A 12,408-nucleotide genomic window follows, 5' to 3' on the forward strand; every position below is an offset into this window, starting at 1 on the left:
CTCTGCAAATTAGTAGTTTCTTTTCAGTTTCAATGGGACTTACTCCTCTTCACTGAAGAATTAATTGTGTGAGGAATTAATTTGGGATTTTCTGATTCTCTATTTCATTTTGAGGCACTTCTATGTTAGTGATTATTTTATTGCAGTGAGATGGTAAATTGGTATTTATACCACTTAGCATGTGATGTAATACCTTCACTTGTCTACATCATGATAGTAAACTCAGTGAGACTTAGTCATGGTTAGGTTAAACTTTTTTTTTTTCTTTTCTTTGATGATCTGGAAAATTGGAAAGTCACACATTTACATCCTCAAGTTGTTTCTATTACTCTCTCACCAGCTGCAATGACTGTTGTAGGATAGTATATTGTACTACCAAAGCAATGCCAGTTGTAGTCTTACAGAAAACTTTGTTGTTTCTGTCATTTTAACTAAACCAGGACTTTACTGCAAAGATGAAATACAAGGTTACCATTTTAAAAGGTCAAATCTGAAATTATAAATACCTCCTCAGTTTCTATTTCTGTCAGAACAAGAGAAAGCTGTGTGGGAACTTCTATACTTTTCCCTGTTGCAACATGCAGAGATTAATCTAACACTGTTCTTTAGATTCAGATTAACACTGTTCTGTAGATTCAGAGAAAAATTAGATGGTCCATATATCATTTGAAGATAATATTTTATCCAAGGGGGACTAAATGGAGATCTACACAAAATGCTGCAGGTGTAGGTGATTTGGGGCTGCTATTATTGGTCATCAAATTGTATGCCTCTATAAAGAGCAAATCTATTATTTATTTATCTATCAATTTATTTATTTATTTTTAAGAGAAGGATTATGGGGCATTTAATCCCTTATGTTTCTTCTCTGGTTGCCTTTTCCTGTGGAAGCACCATCTAGCCTCCAGTAAGGATTTCCTGTGGAGGCACAGGAACACATTGCAAAGGGTGATCAACTCTACAACAGCTTTTGTTCTGGGGGGAATTTAACCAAGTATTAATGCCGTAAGCTTACTATTATGGTATTGAGCACTTGTAACAGAGAGATTCTCTCCAGTGTTATCCAAATTCCATAAAACATGAGATTTTTTTTTTTCTTTAAAACTTGATGATAACTGGAAGACAGTGATAAAATACAGACTTGTGCTTCTTATGCATATCTTTACCTGGTTTGCCAGTATTACTTTGAGAACCTGTTGGCACAAGATGTTCTTTCCTTATTCCTTGTTGCTGAATTGTATGTAAATTTCTTACCACTGCTTTCCGTTCTGATTGCTGCATTTCATCATGGATTAGAGAGGAAAACCATCCATGTAATACATCAGGACAGGTGTACATAGAACATCCTCTTGGCTTTGTTATGTATGTGTCTAAGGATCCCTTTGCTAACAAATTGGCTCTTCGGTACATTCAAATTCCTTACTTCTTTCCTATTTAACTATGTTGCAGTAGAATTTGCATTTTTGCAGTATAACATGTTTTGCTTTTTAATTATGTTTCTAAACCTATTTTTATTGAAGATTATGCTATAAGTAGAATTCTATAAGTAGAAAAAATAGGGAATGCAATGTGACTAAATGTAGTCTAAAATCTTGGTGCCCCAAAATAAAGCTGACAAAAGATGAGGGATTGTGATTAAACAAATAATGAAACAAATATATCCTGTATCTTTCATAATCAAAATTATGCAATGCTGTGTACTGGAGACAGATCTGTTAATGCAGTAAATTAGGTAGGAACAATTGTTCCCAATCAATAGGTTCTATAATAAATACTAAGGTTTTCTTTTCAAACAATCTTCCTGAGGTGAATGTCAACTTCTCTATTTTCAGATGAGGTCAATAGTTAGCCGTGGTACGATCAGTCTTATTAAGTCTTTCAAACTCTAACCAAAATCATTGCTGATTAAGAGACATCTATGAGTACAACACAGCGCTTTTGCAATGTGTTCCCATCTTTGTGACCGCTGCAGAAGGTATTTATTCACCTGTTTTGCGGAGTAGATTTTTTATTTTAATACCCCCTCTTCCCCTTTTCCCTCACTACTGATTTTAATTATCTTTCCCTAACAGGCTGCTTAAAAAATCTCAAAGTGCTCAATGTGAGTTTTAATAATTTGAAGTCAGTCCCTCCGGAACTGGGTGACTGTGAGAATCTGGAAAAACTGGATTTGTCTGGAAACATGGAAATAAGAGAGCTCCCATTTGAAGTAAGATAACAAACTATGTTTCTTCTACCCTTATTATTTGGATTATAAATTATAATAAATCTAAAAATATTACCATAACAGATTTAATCACATTCCTTGCAGTTTTTCAGAATAATGTTCTGGTAGTAATAGCACTGAAAATGATGAAGGCAGAAGCTAAACAAGATCAAGCTTTTTTGTTTTGCTTTTCAAGTAACTAAATTTTGTTCACATTTATTCTGATATATGAAGGAGGACATGATCCCAAAGGGGATTTGGCCAGTGATGATAAGGAGAAGGCTGCAAATAGCTATTTTCTGTGGAGGCAAAGTGTATCTTGACAGTCAAATTCACTTACTAACCTTCATTTGTTCCCAATGTATGTATTTCTTTAAAAAGAGTATGGAGAGGTCTATAAAAAAGACTGCATGTTGCTATGAGCATAATTCTGTCTGAAAGGGATATTACATGTGAGGCATGCTATGAATATATAATAAAGACAGAAAAGGACTCCAAGCATGCACCAACACTGTTTCTTGTGTTGGATACATAACTGTTCTCTGCCTGACTGCTCAAACACTTACTGTTCTCTGAGAAATGAAACTATTGGCTAGTACATATGCACAATTTCATATGTTCCCATGAGTGAGGGGAGTACCAGTGTGAAGTGTCAGGCTCCTCTTTGCTTCCATCTTTTGCATCCATCTGTTGTGGATGATTTCCAGGCAATATTGGAGTGGATTGAACTTATGCGAGACCTGTTTTGCCCATGCTTATGTTCTGTTCCAGTGAAATGCAAACAGTAATTAACTTTCCTCTCTGGTTTTTCAATGTAAGGCAGTTTATTTTGCAAAGAACTGTTCATAAGTGATGTGGAGGAAAGAGAATGCGATGAGTGGACATTGTATAGAAATGTTAGCAAAAGAACAAACAGGCAGGTCTCTCTTTTCTTTCTCTTCTCCTTCAGTTTAGCAAAGGTAGGTGGTTAAACAGATAAAAACTAAGTAATGAAAAGGAACTGTAATGAAATCAGAAATAAAGGACATCCTGATAGACAGAGGAATAAAATATAAGCATCTAGGAAAAGAAGTATACTGAAACCTCCAGACCAGAGCAGTGTATTTGTGTTAAAATCAATGGTATTTTCCCAGTTGCTTCTACAGGTATTGTAGGCAAAGGCTTGCACATTTCTATGCATTATGAACAGCCTTTATGTGTAAAACCAACTGCATATGCAAGTTTTCTTCAGGATTGAGTCCTAAGAGGCAAGGGTTTCTCTCAGCAAGCTCAGAAAGTTTGGTTCTTTCTGACAGTCTCCTATTCAATACAGGTAATGGTTTACTTACAATCTACATAGAAACAAAACAAAACAAAAAAAAACAACTGTGCAAATGGCTGTTTATATAACAGCAAAAACTCAAAAGCTGGAAGCAACATTAAGCTCAGTATGATCTAAAAAGTCAAGAAGAAAAATATTGGCATTTTCTATCATGTTTTCTTGTTTCTCTGGAGGACAACACTTAATTTATACTTGCAATGACCCAGGAGGCAGGCTACATAAACTCCTCTGATTTAGTTTATAAAATTAGTTTCCAAGAATCAAGATTTCAAGGGCAGCTTTGGAAGCAGAACATACAATTAAAGGAACATTTTTATCAAATGATTTAAAAGGCTGTAGTGTTTGGCCTTCAGTGTACTCACTATGGCTGATCTTATTCAGAGCAATTGCATCAGTATCCTTGCTAATGTAATAGGTATTTGATTTTTCTCAGATGGACAAGAGGTGGTAGTCACTGGCAAGTAACTACTTCATGAATTAAAATATCACATTAGTCTAAACCATCTAAGAAGGGAATGCAGACACTGTTAATTGTGGTGGTGGTTTAGCCTTGGCTAATAGCCAAATGTCAACTCAGCTGCTCACTCACTCCTCCTCAACACAACACTGTGAAAAAAAGAATGGAGAAAAAGGATAAGAAATCTCATGGGATGAGATAGAGACAGGATGATTGCTTGACTATAATTGCCATGGGCAAAACAGACTCTGCTTGGGGAATATTAATTTAATTTGTTGCCAATTAAGACAGATTTGGGTATTGAGAAACAGAGACATTAAAAGAACACCTTTCTTACCCTCTTTCAAAGCTCAGCTTCACTCCTTCACTCCATACACCTCTCTGTCCTGAGCAGTGGAAAAGGATGGGGGGGGGAGGGGGACAGTGGCAGAGTTGCAGTCAGTATACATCAGTGTCTCTCTGCTTCTCCTTCTTCCTTACACTTCTTCTTTGCTTCAGCATGGGCTTGGTACAGGATGCAGATCTTTCAGAAATACCTGTCTTTTCAGTGTGGTTCTTCTGTGGGCTGCACTGTGGATATATGCTCCAGACTGGAACATCTGTTCCTTTTCTGACCTTGGTGTTATCTCTGCTCTTTCTCACTCTTTTTGTTCTTTACTCCTCTTCCTGTTTGGCATTTTCTGCCCTTTGTTGAAAGTTTTTACACAATGGCACCACGCATGTGGCTGACGGGCTTTGCTTTGCCCTGTAGAGGGTCCCTTAGAGCTGGCTGTGCATGGAACACTGCTGTGTTGACTGTGTGAGGTCAGACACATCTCAAAGAAGCCAGTTCCCCCAATTAGACAAATTCAATCAAATATCTAATGCATTTGTTGCTCAAATCTATTAATCCAGTGAAATATTCATGATAATTGGTGATCATTCTCTGTAAGCATGTAAAAGTACCAAGATTTCTTGGTGGGCTTATGTCTTGCCCTGGTAAAAACACATAAGAAAAATGGAAAGATTGCTATTAGTAGAAAAAGCACTGAGTAGAGGGTCTTTTCCTGACCTGGACAATCAAGGCTGTCCAGATTTTGTCCGAGTACCCATCTAGAAGGTATTAGATTGTTCCTGTTGTTACTGTGTCTGACAATAAATATTTGACTGAATACTTACTCTCATTCTTATTTATAAAAGCTTATAATGAAGCTGGGCTTCACAACTCCGTTTACAGGGAGAATTCCCCCGACCCGGAATTTGCAGAGACCTGTCACAGGCACTGAGCACACTGCAGCAATCCAGTAACACCACTCATCAACATATACTTTGGTACTACCCCACAGCAGAGGACATAGCAAACCTACAAACCTCATCTGTGTTTTACTAGAAATTCTTTTTATGATGCAGAGAGAGAGAAAGAGAGAGACAGAGAGGCAGAGGGAGAGAAGATAATCTATTCTATATAAAGGTTGTATAATAATGAAGCACTAAGTGAAATTGTATTATATATATATATATATAAACATAGGTGTGCTTACAAAATATCTGGCCATGTCCAGTCTAACCAAGAGTCGCCTATAATTCAGCCAGGCTTCTATGCCTAAATTAAGCCAGTCAGACTACCTCAGGAAGAGGTAGGCAAAAATAAAATGGGAGGCTTGCTGTATAATGCTCTCTGGATTGCTAAATTTTGTTCCATGTCTGATAAAGATAAAGGGAAATGGTATCTAATAAAATCAGTCATCTGGCTTGTCCCAGTCTAATTACTCAGAAATTAAGTTGTGTAGAATCAAGTTTCCTACTACTGTAAAAGTATTAGTTCAGATACATTTTGTAATCCTCTTTTCATGCCCTATATCAAAATAAGCAGCTTCCAAACAAGTGTTTCACTACCCAGTCCCCTTCAGATTGCATCCAAATAACTTACCTTTCTCAGCTACACGTTGCTGCTGAGACATGTAATCCCATACTAATTTGTAATAACAAACAACAAGGAAAAATCTGCATATTTGTGTATACCTTGCAAAATGATAGATAATATCTTCTGTGAACATGACATCCCAGAAATATCTATATAATGCTTTGAGCATATAAAACATGAAGAAAACAAACTTTGACTACTGAACAAATATTTAGAAGGAGTAACAGTTATTATTAAGAGGATGCATCTAAAACCATCAAGATTTTCATAACTGCAAATAAAATCTGATACAGAGGGGATGTCCAAGCTAATACAAGGACAGTGAACTACACAGATTTCTCACCCTGACTGAAATGTGGGAATATATGGAAAGGTGAAAAACATAACTGCATATAACTCAGCAAAAATCTTTTGTTCAACATGAACTAGAGGTCAAAAATAAATAAATACATGCATACATAAGCAAATAGTTGGGTCTATACACGAATGTGAGATACAATGGTTAACTCCAAAACTGAAGAGGTCCAGACTGGAGACAGTGTGGGCTACAGTGACCATGCCCTGGTTTAGTTTGTGATCTTGAGGAATACGGGCCCGAACTTCAAAAGAGCAAACTTCAAGCTATTTTAAAGACCTAGTGGATGAGATCCGCTGGAACACTGTCCTTAGGCACAAAGGAGCTGAACAGAGCTGGCAACTCTTTAAGGATGTTCTCCTTAGAAAACAAGAACTCTCCATCCCCCTGCATAACAAATTGGGCAGGGAGGGCAAGCAACCGGGGTGGCTGAGCAAGGACCTGTTGGTCAAACTGAGGTGCAAGAAGGAAATGCACAGGTAGTGGAAGCTGGGACATGTGTCCACATGTCCAGGGACATGCTGTCCGCATGTGCAGGGACAGGATCAGGAAAGCCAAGGCACAGATGGTACCAAGCTTGGCAAGGGATGCAAAGAATAACAGGAAGGGATTCTGTAGGTATATTGTTCAGAAAAGAAAGGCCAAAGAGAGTGTTCCCCCTCAGACATATGACAACTCATAACAACAGACATGGAGAAGGCTGAGGTACTCAACAACTTCTTTGCCTCAGTCTTCACTGCCAGTCTCAAGCTTCCCACATCTTTTGTTTCCCTGAAGCCATAGATGGGGGCTGGGGGAGCAAAGTCTCTCCCAGTGTAAGTGAAGAGCAGGTTTGAGACCACCTGATGAAAACAAACAGGTACAAGTCTGTGGGGCCTGGTGACATGCTGTCGTGGTTCCGCTCGAGTGGGCAGCCGAGCTCCACCACAGCCGCTCTCTCACTCCCCCTCCTCAAAGAGGAAAGGGGAGAAAATATGTGAAAAGGGGCTCAAGGGTTGAGATAAGGACGAGAAAATCATGCAATAATTATTGTAACGGGCAAAACAGACTCGGCATAAGGAGATAGTAAGATTTATTGCCTATTACTAACAAGCGAGAGAAGTGAGAAAACAAAGGAAAAAGCAAACCAAAAGCACCTTCCCCCCCATCCACCCTCTTCCACCTCCTCCCCCCGAGCGGCGCAGGGGAACGGGGGAATGGGGGTTATGGTCAGTCTACAGCACATCTTCTCTACCGCTCCTTCTCGGTCACTCTCGTCCCCTGTGCTGTGGGGTCCCACCCACGGGATACAGTCCTTGATGAACTGATCCGGCGTGGGCTTCCCACAGGCAGCAGCTCATCCAGAACTGCTCCAGATATGGGTCCGTACCACGGGGTCCATCCCTCAGGAGAAAACTGCTCCAACCTGGCTCCCCTACGGGCAGCAGCTCCTGCCAGGTCACCTGCTCCTGCGTGGGCTCCTCTCCACGGGCTACAGGTCTGGCCCGGAATCTGCTCCGGCAGGGGTCTTCCACAGGCGGCAGCCTCCGTCGGTGCAGGGCCACCTGCTCCACCGTGGTCTCCCCCACGGGCTGCAGCATATAACCCTGCTCCACCGTGGTACTCCATGGGCTGCAGGGGGACATCCTGCTTCACCATGGTCCTCACCACAGGCTGCAGAGGACTTCTGCTCCGGCGCCTGGAGCACCTCTCCCTCTCCCTCTACACTGACCTTGGCACCTGCAAGGCTGTTCTCTCACTCCTGGCTGCTGTCTGGCCCAGCATTTTTTTCCCTGTCTTAAATATGCTCTCACAGAGGCGCAAACAACACCGCTTATTGGCTCAGATCTGGAAAACAATGGGGCCCTTCCCAAACATGGGGCAGCTTCTAGATCTTTCTCACAGAAACCACCCCTATGGCTCCCTGCTACCAAAACCTTGCCATGTAAACCCACTACACATGCATCCCAGGGTCCTGAAGAAATTGGCTGATGTAGTTGCCAAGCCTCTCTCCATCATATTTGAAAAGTCCTGTCAGTCAGGTGAAATCCCTGCTGACTGGAATAATGGGAACAACAGTCCCATTTTAAAAAGGGTAGAAAGGAGGACCCAGGGAACTAAAGACCAGTGAGGCTCACCTCCATGCCTGGGAAGACCATGGAACAGATACTCCTGGAAGAAATGTCAATACACATGCAAACCAGCAGATCTTCACCAAGGGAAAATCATGCCTGACCTATCTAGTGGCCTTCTAGGACAGAGTGACTGCATCAGTTAACAAGGGAAGACTGACTGATGTCATCTTTCTGGACTTCTGTAAGGCCTATGACATGGTCCCACATGACATCCTGGTCTCCAGTTTGAAGAGATACAGATTTGATGGTGGACCGTTCAGTGGATGAGGAATTGGCTCGAGGGTTTCACCCAGAGAGTGGCAGTCAATGGCTTTATGTCCAGGTGGAGTTTGGTGATGAGCGGTGTCCCTCAGAGGGATTGTCCTGGGATTGGTACTGTTTAATATCTTAATATCTTAATATTTATCTTTATTTTAATATCAGTGACAAAGACAGTAGGATTGAGTGCACCCTCAACAAGTTTGCAGACAACAGCAAGATGAGTTGTTTGGTTGATATCAAAGAAGGAAGAGATGCCATTCAAAGGGATCTGGACAAGCTGGAGAAGCGCATCCACATGAACCTAATGAGATTGAAAAAGTTCAAGTACAAGGTGCTGTCCCTGGCTCAGGACAATCCCAGACATGAGCATAGACTGGGAGAAAAACTCATTGAGAGCAGCCCTGCAGAGAAGGACTTGGGGGTTCTGGTGGACAAAAGGCTCGACATGAGCCAGCAGTGTGTACTTGCAGCCCAGACGACCAACTGCATCCTGGGCTGCATCGAAAGAGGAGTGGTCAGCAGGTCAAGGGAGGTGATTGTCCCTGTCAACTCTTCCTTTGTGAGGACCCGCTTGGCATGCTTCATTCAGATCTTGGGCCCCAGAACAAGAAGGATGGTGATATGTTAGAATAGGTCCAGAGGAAGGCTCTAAATTTGTTCCAAGGGCTGGAGTGCTTTCCCTACATAGAAAGACTGAGAGAGCTGGGGATGTTCAGCCTGCAGAAGAGAAGGCTCCAGAGGGATCTCATTGTGACCTTTCAATACTTAAAGGGGTCTTATAAAAAAGATGGTGAAGGACTCTTTACTCAGGTAGATAGTGATAGGACAAGGAGGAATGGTCTTAACCTAAAAGAGGGGAGATTCAGGTTCAGAATGTAGGAGGACATTCTTCACTGTAAGAATACTGAGGCAGAAGAACAGGTTGCCCAGACAAGTTGTGGATGCCCCATCCCTGAAGATGTTTGAAGCCAGGTTGGATGAGGCCCTGATCTAGTGGTTGGCATCTCTGCCTATGGCAGGGGGGTTGGAACTGGGTGATCTTTAAGGTCCCTTCCAAACCATTCTATGATTCTATAAAAATTGCTTGCCACTAAAGAAATCAATTGTACACTATCATCTAAAACAGCATATTGTAAGTCTCTCTCTTTCTCTCAAAAAACAAACAAACAACAACAACATCAAAAAAGAAAAAAAAAAAACAAACAACATTTTTTAATATTTATTTAAAAAAATCTATTATTTTTATTGATTCTTTTTTTTTGTTCTTGTTTGCAGTAGCTCTGAAAGACCTAAATCAAGGTTATGAAAACTGTAAAGATTAGAACCATTTAGTAAATAAATGTTGTATTCTTCCTTCACAATACAAGGACTACATAACCAAAAAGCATTGCACTTCTTGATAAAACAAAACTTCCCCTATACAATTAGGCTGTAGTATTTGCAAAACCAACATATATTTGATGTTCAGAACTTTGCAGAATTCAGAGAGAAAGCAGACATTTAAACAAATAATGAAAACTTCTATTTCTATGTCACAATTCAAACAAACACAGTTCAATTTTTTTCAGCCTCCCAAAATGGCACAAACAGCTCAGTGATGTTCCTTAATAGAATAATACTGAACACTCTCCACTTTCAGTATGTTTATTGAGATATTTCATATGAAAACTGCTAGAAGGTGAACAGTTTTGGAAAGCTGATCTGCAGCTTAGCAGTATATTATAATACTAGCAACGTGATTACTACAAATAAAGCTCTGTGATACCATCTTGTAAAAACACATACTTAGAGATCCCTAATGTGCAGATTTAATATCGCAAATAGCCATGACAAGCAAAGCAGAAAGGAAAAAGAAATGCAGTGGCAAAATGTCACTTACCAAAGTTAAAAATAAGTCAGAGTGAAAAAAAAAACAACACTATTTTCTAGCCTTGTGGTACTCAGACAATCCCAATACGTTTTTTGAAATGTCTCAGGCAACTATGAAAACTTTATTTGGCTATGGTAATTAAATTAGTGGGAATTGCTATAGGTTTTTAAAACAAACAAACAAACACCTGTTCTGGCCTCATTTTGAGGAGTGCTTTCCTAAGAAATTATTGTTGTCTACAGTTATTTACTGAATCACACCATTAATATTTCCTGTACATGACACAATAAATGCTTTGTTCTGATACTCCAGAGACAACTTTGTTGTGTTGAAGGGCCAATTCTTCCATACTGTAATTTTTTGTTAATAATGTCAAGAGTATGACATGGGGGAATTTTAATAAGAGAGAGAAAATGATGAAATGTACATTTCCTCCAGTTTCACCATCTGGCACATTCTGTCAGTCAGACAGGATAGGCAAGTCATTCCATACCACCAGCAGCACGTCAGAAATGTTTCAGATAGGTGTTGCCTTATTCAAAATCAATTAAAAAGGGCATTTGCAAAATTATTCTGCTTTGAGCAGTGTTCATTACCACTCCTCAGAAGACCTAGCAAGCAACCTGAAATGCTTTCTACAGAAAAGCATATTCCCTGTGAGGTCTAGGTGGTACAAAATGAAGGAATAAGACAGAATGTCATAGGAATACTTTGTCAAAGAAAAAGGAAATGTAGGTATGTATGCCTGTGTTTCCATGTCAATCCTGTATAAACTTCGAAGTTCAGAGAAATGGCAAGGTTATGCTTTCAGTGTGCTGTTTTAGCACACTGTGTTTTCAACAGATCAAAAAAGCGTTTGTATGTATGTATGTTTCTGATACACAGTAGATTTCAGTCCTGATATAAATGAGTACAGACTCCAGGAGCTTTCAAAATATTCAGTTACAGGAGCTGTAGCTGGTGCGGTTTCACTGCTTTATTTACCTGCAAAATACATTCTTCATTATTCTGTCTTGAATCTTTCAACAGTGCTAGCGTGTGTGACCCTATAAAGGGGTTAAAGTAAAGGTTTTTCTAGAGGTATTTCTAGAAATTTACCAAGAAGTCATGTGTTGGATATGGTAAAAATTGAGTTTTATCCATGTGGGTTTTTCAGGACCATAAACTAGAGAAGAGTGTTGTTTGTATTAAGAAGCTCAGCTTGCTATTGTGAAGCTATTGTCCATAGGTTCGTGCCCAGTGGGCCAGGCACTAACTTATGGACAACAAAACCAATAGCAGTGAGCCAAACTCTGGTGAAATTCTTCTGCTTTTGAATCATTGGCAAAAGTTCTGTTGATTTTGTTCAGACTGGCATTTCTATATGTATGTTTCACAGTCTCAGAAAAGTTTTACCAATTGCTCAACTTGTTTACATTTCTGTTAGAAAGAATTTTGTCTTACTTTTCTTTACCCAGTGATGATATTCTTTTCAAATTTGCTTAATGCTCATGACAAGTGGCTTTCTGTCATGGCTGACCAAAGTCCTGTCAGTCCATCTAAAGCAACAGTTGCTTTATGGAACTGGTATAAGATGTAACATCAAACATTAGCAGGAGGGGTGTGAAACCCGAAAGAGCAGGTGCAAAGGTGTTAGGTGTCAGAGGAGATTCATGGAGAGCTTACAGCTGCTGGAACTCTCACAAACATTTTAATAGACAAGGGGCTAAAGAAGGGCATGGCTCTATGTTAGGAAACAGGATTATGCAGTTAGGCACAAGAAAGTGTGTCAGTTGATCCTGTTCTTGACACTGTGCTTCCAAAGTCTTCTAATTAATATAACACTTCAAAAGCACTGCACTGTTGGAGCAAGTCAGCAGCTAATAATAACAGACCACTTCATTAGAGAACTGATCCATGTCTATCTCCATGCTGTGGTGCC

At 40.0% G+C, this 12,408-nt stretch overlaps 1 protein-coding gene across 1 annotated transcript in view; it reads left to right on the top strand.

Annotated features, from left to right (window-relative positions):
* Positions 1–12,408, top strand: part of LRRC2 (leucine rich repeat containing 2) — a 74,323-nt gene that overhangs the window by 45,572 nt on the left and 16,343 nt on the right. Inside the window, exon 5 of the mRNA XM_082782608.1 lies at positions 2,073–2,209. Coding sequence (XP_082638734.1) covers positions 2,073–2,209 — 137 coding nt within the window. The remainder of the gene's footprint in view (positions 1–2,072; positions 2,210–12,408) is intronic.

Source organism: Aythya marila (genome assembly GCF_965140915.1).
Source record: "Aythya marila genome assembly, chromosome: Z".
In the NCBI taxonomy this organism is placed as follows: Eukaryota; Metazoa; Chordata; class Aves; order Anseriformes; family Anatidae; genus Aythya; species Aythya marila.